The 10,132-nt window shown below is 40.5% G+C and overlaps 1 protein-coding gene across 2 annotated transcripts in view; it reads right to left on the minus strand.

The window, feature by feature from the left end:
* The window catches only part of mchr2a (melanin concentrating hormone receptor 2a), a 36,448-nt gene extending 28,118 nt beyond the window's left edge, over positions 1–8,330 (minus strand). The window contains exons 1-2 of one of the 2 annotated variants that reach the window (XM_052025120.1): positions 8,081–8,330; positions 4,586–4,799 (exon numbers count right to left, since the gene is read on the minus strand). In XM_052025120.1, the coding sequence (XP_051881080.1) occupies positions 4,586–4,773 (188 nt within the window). In that variant the 5' untranslated portion in view covers positions 4,774–4,799; positions 8,081–8,330. Of the gene's footprint in view, positions 1–4,585; positions 4,800–6,710; positions 6,846–8,080 lie in introns of those variants that run through there. The other variant, XM_052025121.1, reaches the window with a different exon arrangement.
* Between the last annotated feature and the right edge of the window lie 1,802 nt (positions 8,331–10,132).

The raw sequence follows: 10,132 nt of genomic DNA on the forward strand, positions 1-10,132 counted from the left end.
TTAACAAAAAGATTGAGAAAGGAAGATTTCCAGATGCAAGCTGGATGTGTAATATTGAGCAGACAAGTGAAGAAGAAATTACTGAAATCCATTATATTATGTATTTCTCCTTACTTATGTCAATCCAGCTCTGGCTGCTTTTATGGAAGTGCGCATTTACTTTGTTATGTGAAGGGGGAGGGGGGGAGTTTAAGATTCAAAACAATCTGACAAGGATCTATATAATCACTAATGCAACTGATTACCTTCTAGCTCCAGTTTTGTCAATTTATGAAAAATATTTTACAACTCCTTGGCTGCTCCAGCGCCAGCTGCTGAGAGCGTTTAAATGTGTCTTTAATCTCGGAAAACAGGAATTTTTCCAAGGTACTTCAGGGAAGGGGAATCAAATAAAAATTGACTAAGCCTCAGTGGGAAATGTTAGGAGATGATTAAAAATGTTCTCAAGTGATCGGGTTTTAAGAAAGGTCATATGGAGAACGAGGAGCTGAAAAGGCAAGGATTTCCACTGCTTAGGCTTTGAATGGTGATAACTATGAACACCAGTGTTACGGTGAAGGAAATGAGGAGGCAAATGAAGCTGGAATTGGAAGAATGCAAAATTCAGAGGTGGCTGCACGCAGTTGTTGCTGATGCAACTACATTGGTAGTAAAGCTGTTTAAACATAGGATTCATGTCCAGGTCAAATCTTAGGTTGGTTATGGATATTTTGCTTGTAACTCAAAGATTTCACTTCTTTATGAAATGTGGAAACTATTTCTCATTTTGCTAATAGGCAGAATCATGCATTAGCTAAGATTGACATAAATTTTTGTTCATTGCACTAAAAAGGGAAAGATAATGAAATATGACACCTTTGCACAGGGAGTTCATAACTTACACTAGGTTTTCTGACACAAGATGTTTCTGTGCATTTGCTCATAATGCATGTGTAAAACAATGTAGGCTACACATACATTGCTCCCCAACAGATATGATAGATGTCTAATACATCACTATAACATACTGGTGTTTAATCTGCAGAAGGATAATTGCTTATTTAACCTCTAGGTTATTCAACACCCTTGGGTCTTTTCTTCCCCCTGTTTTTGATGAATGGACGTGTGCTTAAGGACTTATTCAGCATGTTTCATGGGTAAAATTCTTCATTAAAATGGAGAACAAGGTTGTAGTTTCAGAAACTAGAGCTTGAAATCTGAATAAGGGAACCTAAGAGATCTTGAGGCATTAATTGGGCACGACACATTGCGGAATTTTACGAAATGCGTTGACAGTGGATAAGCAGTGGATAATATTTAAACAATGTAAACATGAATTACAACAACTATTTATTCCTCTCAGTCTAAAAAACATCAGGAAAGAGGGCTTCATCAGGGTTTATGAAAGGAATTAAGGATGGTATTAGACCCAAAGAGGAGGCATAAAATATGGCCAGAAAAAGCAGCTGGTGTGCGGATTGAGAGCAGTTCAGAATTCAGCAAAGGAGGACAAAAAGATTGAGTTAAGAGGGAGAAAATGGAATAGGAGAGTAAGTTTGTGCAGAACATAAAAATCTGACTGTAACAGCTTGTCTGAATATATGAAGAAAAAAAGGTTAGTGAAAACAAATGTAGGTCACTTTAAGTTGGAAATAGGGGTAATTATACTTGGGACCTATGAAATGGAATAACAATTTCAGAAGCTGCTTGATAAGGCCTCACATAAGAGGTTAGTATGTAAAATTAAAGCGCATAGGATTGGGGGTAATATACAGGCATGGACTAAGAATATAGAGAGACAGAAATCAGGAGGAATAAATGGGCCTTTTTCCAGGTGGCAGACAATGACTAGTGGGCTGTTGCAGGGATCAGTGCATGGGCCCAGCTATTCACAATATACAATCAACGATTTGGATGAGGCAACTAAAGGTAGCATCTCTAGGTTTGCATGCGACAAAAAGACAGGTGGGAGTTTGAGCTGCAAGGAGAATGCAAAAAGGCTCCAATGTGACTAAACAAATTGCGTGAGTGAGCAAGTGCCTGGCAGATGTAGTTTAACAAGGATAGATGTGAGGATATCTACTTTGGTTTTAAGAACAGTAAGACAGATTATTATCTGAATGTAATAGATTGGGAGAAAGAGATGTGCAACAAGACCTAGATGTCTTTATCTAACAATTGCTCAAGCAAGTGTTCAGATGCAGCAAACAGTTAGTTAGAAAGACAAATGATACATTGCCTTCATTGCTAGATGATTCAGTACAGAGGCAAGAACATCTTGCTGCAGCTGTACTGGGTCTCCTTATTTGAGGAAGGATGTTCTTGTCTTGGAGGGAATTTAACCAAGGGGTATTGGACTGATTCCTGGGATGGCAGGGCTGACATATGAGCAGAAGTTGTGTAAGTTGGGCCTATTTTCATTGAGAATGAGAGTGGATCTCATGCAAGCCTATAATATTCTAACAGGACAAACCAGACAAGATACAGGGAGGAAGTTCCCAGTGGTTGGATAGTCTCGAACCAGGGGTAATAGCTGGGGTGTGTCATTTAAAACCAAGATGAGGAGAAATTTCTTCACCCAGAGGGTTGTGAACCAGTGGAATTCTCTACCACAGAAGACAATGAAGTGCATGTAATTAAAGATGGCAAGATGGCGCCGGAGCGTGGCGACACATTGCAAGCTGCTCTCTACAGATCTACTCATTACCTTTACTATAATCATTCTACACTTTTAAATTTAAACTCTATGTCACTAACTCTACTGTTTTTACATGTACTACATCAACGCACTTTGTACTAACTCAATGTAACTGCACTGTGTAATGAATTGACCTGTACGAACAGTTTGTAAGACAAGCTTTTCTCTGTACCTTGGTACAAGTGACAATAATAAACCAATACCAATACCAATATTCAAGAAGGAGGCAGATATATTTCTTGATGGGGAGAAGGCGGGAACAGAGTACTAAGTGGATGGTCAGCCATGATTGTGCTGAATGGAGGCACGGACCCCCAAGGCATTGGTATTGGTACTGGCACCCTCCTCTGCAACTGGATTCTTGACTTCCTGACTGACAGACCGCAATCAGTAAGAATAGACGATAATGCCTCCTCCACCATTATCCTCAACACCGGTGCCCCGCAAGGCTGTGTCCTCAGCCCCTTACTATACTCCTTAAACACTCACAACTGTGTGGCCAGATTCTGCTGTAACTCAATGCATAAGTTTACAGACGACACCACTATAGGGGGCAAATCTCAAACAACAATGAGGGTACAGGAAAGAGATAGCGAGCCTGGTGGCATGGTGTCAAGACAACAACCTCTCCCTCGATGTCAGCAAAATGAAGGAGCTGATCATTGACTTCAAGAAGTGGGGTGGAGTACAAACTTCTATCTGTATCAATGGTACTGAGATGGAGATGGTAGAGAGCTTCAAGTTCCTACGTGTAAATAACGCCAATAATTTGTCTTGGTCTAGCCATGTTGATGCTACGGGCCAAGAAAGCACACCAATGCTTCTACTTCCTCAGAAGGCTAAGGAAACTCTGCATGTCCCCAATGACTCTTACCAATTTTTACAGATGTATCAAAGAAAGTATCCTATCCGGATGCATCACAGCTTGGTATGGCAACTGCTCTGCCCGGGACCGCAAGAAATTGCAGGGAGTTATGAACACTGCCCAGTCCATCACGCAAACCAGCCTTCCCTCTGTTGACTCCGTCTACACTTCCCGCTGCTTTGGGAAAGCAGACAGCATAATCAAGGACTCCTCCCACCCTGGTCATTCTCCCTTTTTCCCTCGCCCGTCAGCCAAAAGATTCAAGAGTTTGAAAGCATGTAGCATTAGACTCAAGGACAACTTCTATCCCACTGTTATCAGACCCTTGAACATACCTCTCATATGCTAAAGGTGAATTCTTGATCTCCCATTCTACGTCATCGCGGCCCTTGCACTACATTTGTTTACCTGCTCTGCACTTTCTCTGTCACTGCAACACTATATTCTCCATTCTGTTTTCCTTTTACTACATTGATGTACTTATGTATGGCATGCAAACAAAGTTTTTCACTATATCTTGGTAATCTTGGTACATGAGAAACTAATAAATCAGTACCAATACCAATACTAAATGGATGATCAGCCATGATCATGCTGAATGAAGGTGCAGGCCTCAAGGGCCAAATGACCTACTCCTGCACCTGATTTCTTTGGTTTTGTGTTTCATTACTTTGCAAAGGTGGAACATAAATTTTATTCTGAAATAAAACACAAAATTCTGCAGATACCCAGCAGGTTTTGTTGAGAGTGAAATGGGGTTTTCTTTTCATCAACCTTCACAATAAATCCTGTTTTACTGCCTTTTTACTCTCTTTGTATTCATTTACAGTGGAAAATGTATAAGTTAGTAAAATGAAAGATAAATAGCAAGAACAGAATTCCGTATTGACCTGGCACACCTCTCAGCTTATGTGTAAAGGAAAAACACAACCAAGCTCAAAATAAGATCTAAACATTAACTTTCATTAATTCAATTTTTTTTACAAGTTTCCATAACAATAACTCAATTAACCTTCCAAATGCTTTCATTCTTGATTTTCTACCTGATGATAGTAAATAAGATGAAAATATTTCCAACCAATCCTGTTGAACAGATAATGCCAATGAAAGAAGGAAGAAGGATGGTTTCAAATACATCGATCAGTTGATAATCATTTACAATGTTTCCAGACTTGTTTATCCATTCAGATCCATTATTCCAAGCCCAGCACAGTGTTTGGGATCCATTCATTGCTTATATAGTTTAGATTCTTTGTTCTGTAACAAGTAATAAATAGTATTAGTCCTTGAGCCAGTGGAAAATAGGCAGCCTAATTAGAAATAGGGAGTTCAGCCAACTCCAACGTGTCACTAGATGTTACCGTAACCACTGCTCACTCATTATTGTATTCTTATTAATCCACATCGGCTCTCAGTCCACCAGCATCTCACAATTAACTTGTTTTCTTTCGTGTTTATACCCATCAATTTTCTCACCACTTCCTGTCTCTGACACCTCTTGGTTCCCAAGTTTACCAGTTCTTTATTCAGTCTCTTACTGAGTCTCTTCAGTTCTTTATTCAGTCCCCTTCATCCACCGATTGACAGATGCTGTTCAAATTCTATCCCTTTTAAGATTTCTCCCTTCAAATCCTATGCATTAGGAGGCTTTGGAGAGGGTGCAGAGGAGGTTCACTAAAATGTTGCCTGGATTAGAGAGTATTAGCTATAAGGAGAGGTTGGGCAAACTTGGATTGTTTTTTTCTGGAGTGTTGGAGGCTGATGGGCAACCTGATAGAAGTATGTTAAATTAGGAGAGGCACAGAGACGGTAGATAATCAGAGTCTTTTACCCAGGATATAAGTGTCAAATACTAGAAGGCATAACTGTAAGATGAGAGGGGGAAAATTTAAAGGAGAGTTATGTGACAAGTTTTTTACACAGAGAGTGGTAGGTGGCTGGAAAGTGCTACCAGGGGAAGTGGTGGAAGCAGATACAATAGCTACATTTAAGAGGCATTTAGACAGGCACATGAACAGGCAGGGAATGGAGGGATATAAACCATGTGCAGGCAGAAGTGCAGTTTAAATTGGCATCATTGGTCAACGCAGACATGTTGGGCTGAAGGGCCTGTTCCTGTGCTGCACTGTTCTCTGTTCTACGTTCACTCACTCGTATATAGCTGCTTTAGCTCAGCATATACCTTCTATTTTCGCTTCTCAAAAATGTTTTTCACTACATTAAAGGTGCTCTCTAATTGCGAACCGTTGTATCCAGTTTACTCCAATGCTACTAAAACACGGGAATTTGCTTCGGAGCTTATTCTCATCGCAGCGTTCCTTATTTCGTTGATTCTGCCACCGAGACTGTCAGATGTTCGCAGAATGATATTTTCGTTCTGGGAACAAGCACGAGTTGACTAATTTACCGTGCTTTATTAAATAACTGAAGATAACTCGTTACCCCAATATATTTAAGCGAATTGTATGGTTCGAAGTATTATAGACGTAAAATAAAACTAACAGCATATTTAATTTAAAAAAAACTATATTAAATTATTTTGCCAAATATATGGTCACTGTGAAGCGTTTTAAAGTCTAACCTGGAAAAAGTAACCAGGCAAAATTATTTAACAAATATAAAGCCTTGTTCGAACTTTGAGTAATCAAATAATAGGATTTCAAATGGCTACACTTTGTCAATGAAAAGCAACTTCGTCACATCGATTTAGATTTTGTCTGGAGGGAAGACAACATACTTCATCACCCATAGGCCGCTGAGGTGTCATTTCCTGCCCGAATGCATTTTGCCAGATTAATTTTCAAATTTAAATTCCCGATCAATTTTTTTTATTAAGATTGCCTGCTACTTTCACACAGCTCTTGTTAATAGATTTGATTGAGATTAAAATGGGAACAGCTAATAAATTCAGATTAAGGTATAAACATGTCTTAAATAGGACCTGCATAACAAGTCTAGCTTCTTCGTGTTCATGGAAATGTGAAATAACCTGTTGTACCATCTAGTGTCGAACCCCGGTAATTGACTGTGTATCGGATGTTGGCTGCACTGCCTCTGACTTTCCAAGCATTTACCCAGCAGAGTATAAATTCACTGCAGGGAAATGAGCGATAAGAGGGACTGCCTGAGACGAAGGGACGGTGGGAGTGCACAGTGTCCCTAACTTACTTTGCCTCTCTCCAGTTTCACAGTTCCAGGAAATTCCAGGCCATGTCTGTGCCAGAGCAAATGAACTCGAATGTGAAACTCGCCAGAGATGTACAAGGAACGGTTCAATCGAGTTCGCTGCTTGTCATTAACATTCAATGCCAAAATTAACATTAAGCGTTTCTGCTAACTTCCTCTTCTTTATAGCAGAATTGGTCCCAACCTCTCATTCCCCTCGTTATAACTAAACCCTTAGATGTCTCACGGGACACCAGTTCTGGCTTAGGGGGTGGGAAGTGAATTCGAAAGCCTGCTCTCAACTGGTGTCTCCAACAAAAATGTACGAACTGGAGTGTTGGACGAGAACAGGTTTCCGCTCTGGCTGTGTGGTTCTCTCTGACTGAAAGGCCCAAATTGAAGACTAGGCTCATTCAATCAGAACGGCCACTTTGCATTGTGCTCGATGGCTGCTATTACCCCCTGATCAATACCCCACCGAGAAGGAAAATTAGGCGAGGGTGGGACCCGGTTTATAATTTCAGTTAAAATTTGACTATCCTGACACTGCACTTAGGTGATATTCGGCGGTCTGCAAAAATAAATCTATTCTCTGCTGCAGTAGCTATTATTTAATACTCAGAAGCTTTTACTCAACTGAGTGACTCGATCATTTTCTTCCAGTCCAGTGTTTTTTTAGAACATAGAACATCACAGCACAATACAGGCCCTTCGGCCCACGATGTTGTGCCGACATTTTATCCTGCTCTAAGATCTAACTAACTTTTCCCTCCCTTCCCGTAAAGGAATAGATTATTCCGATGGGATCCACCGTGCAGTGCATGATACCGTACATTAACCTACACTGGGTTGGCTTTGGACAGTATTTACGTTTACAAAATACTATGAAATTCTGCATGGTATAACAGCGGTGCAAATCTGAAATCTGTGGTTAATTCTTTAAAACAAAAGAAATGACTCGAATTCACTGACCGAGGATTATGACACATGTTTTAATGTGACTGGTTTGTTGATATTCGGTGGAGGATTCAGATTTCTTTAAACATTAGTATTATCCAATGCACAAGTATCTGCTTCACTTGTACAACCTGTTGGTCAGTGAGTAGACGGAGGATTATCATTTGCTAGAGCGGTAGAGACTATGCGGTGCTATAGACTATGAGATCAAAAACATTTCAGATTTACCTATTAATCATAACCAAAAACTCAGTGCAAGTAAAATATTTGAATAAAATAAACAAAAAAAGTTCTAACAGAAACAGTAACATATCTATCGATATATGTCATAGAAAGGTCTATAGACAGACTCTGTAATTACAGAATATAAGATGTTTCGTATTCAATCAAGCAAATTGTCTTAATTCTCTCCTTACCTGTTTGATGCCAGTGAGGATTTATAAAAGCTCTTTCCTTTCAGTCAGCCTGGTATTTTCTTCTCTTCTTTCATATCGGTTTGACATTTGGAGATGGACAGAAGTGGTTTCCAGCAGGAAGCTGACACAACTGCAGCCCTTCCAGCTCAGTGTGTGATAAAGGTCTTGTCTCTTGTCTCTTCACACGTCACCAGAAGAGTTGGGAAGAGTGAGAGCTAATTGGACTTGTCCCTGACGCTTCTTGCGGAGGGAATTGAAGGGACTGGGCCGGGAATGGGAGAGCTCAGCTGGCACCTTGCCTCTTTTGCATAAGGAGTTTACAGACGTCAGTGGAGTGCGGCAAGATCTCTCTGCAACAGTTCGCTCTCCCCTTGCATCTGCTTCGCGTGTTTACACATTCTAATTACAGTCACCGAAAATGAATTCTGTCAAAAACGTTGCAGCGTTTCACTCCCATCTTGTGAAAAAACTGTATAAGTCTTGTGTAAGACTTCTAGCCTTGGACTCACGTTGCGTATTCTAACTTGAAGGTGCAGTGGTCTTGTCTCGAAGTGCAAACTGGAAAGTACTTCTGCATATTTTCTGGTCTTTGGGAAGTAGCAGCAGCAATGGTATTGTCCTTGGAGTCCAGCATTTTAATATCGATCGACCCCTGACTTCAAGACCACTATCCCTGAATCACATAACTAAGGAAGATAGTGATGCAAATTCTCCTGAGTCGCTGTGAAGGGAGAATTGTTCTACTTTCAGATATTTCTCATATTTGGTATGTTCTCATGGCCCAAAGTAAGCTTATTTGGCTCATCAAGTCTTTGCCAGCACTCAGAGCATCCGCAACAGTACAATTCTCCACTTATTTCCCAGTAACATTTCCTCTTATACATACCCACCACCTCCCCCATCCCTACCCTCATTCTTCTGATAACCACCCCCCCTACACACACACACACACACACACACACACACGTATGTACGCATGCACACACACACATGTACACACACTAGTGGCTCAGCCAGTAGAGCCACTACCTCATAGCATCAGCGACCCAAGTTCAATCCCAACCTCAGGTGCTGTCTGTGTGGAGTTTGCATGTTCTCCCTGTGACCATTTGGGTTTCATCCAGTTTCCACCCACAATGCATGGTAGAATCTGGGCAGAATTGATGAGAATGGGAGGAGATTAATGTGGAATTAGTGTAAATGGGTGATTGATGGTCAGCGCAGGCTTGGTGGGCTGAAGGTCCTGTATCCATGCTGTGCCCATACTGTCTGTGGCTCTAACTTACAGTGGTCAATTAACTTACCAGCCTACCACTGGATGTGTAAAGAAACTGGAACACCAAGGGGAAATCCATGTGGTCATAGGGAGAAGTGCAAACTCCACACAGTCAGGATTGAACCCAGGAACCGCTGCACCACTGCGCTGCCCAGTGATCTTTCATCAGACCTCTGCCACGTTAATTCAGTTTCTCCTGCTACAGATACTTCTGAGTATATCTGGTATTTTTTGCTTTATTTCAGATTTTTTGCATGATCTGTATCCTACCATTCCCTTCTCCAAACTCAGCCTTGATCATACTCAATGATTTAGCATTCACAGTCTATTGGAATTGATCTCCAAGGTAATGCAGCCCTTTTGTCACATTTTGCCTAGTCTTTGTTCAAAATATAAGATTAAAATCCTTGCTCTAGACTCTCTAGCTAGGATAAAATGTCTCTTAGTAAATACTATATCAAGCTCCCTGTGCTTGATATAATATTTACTAAGATTTTCAATAATATCATATCCTATTCTTCTGAATACTCAATCTCTTCTAATACCACAGTCCACCCAGAAATCCATCCAATGAACCTTCATTTTTTCACCACTGAAACAAGCATATTCATCTCTAGGTTCAGAGACCAATACTACACAAAATACTCTGGATGTAGTTTCACCAAATCTCTGTAAATTGCAGCATCATTTCCTTATACACTCCACCCCCTTTTTATAAAGACCATCTTACCATTTGCCCTCTTAATTGCTTGCTGTACCAGCATATTAACTGCTTC

The sequence above is a fragment of the Pristis pectinata genome, chromosome 10 (genome assembly GCF_009764475.1).
Source record: "Pristis pectinata isolate sPriPec2 chromosome 10, sPriPec2.1.pri, whole genome shotgun sequence".
Lineage (NCBI taxonomy): Eukaryota > Metazoa > Chordata > Chondrichthyes > Rhinopristiformes > Pristidae > Pristis > Pristis pectinata.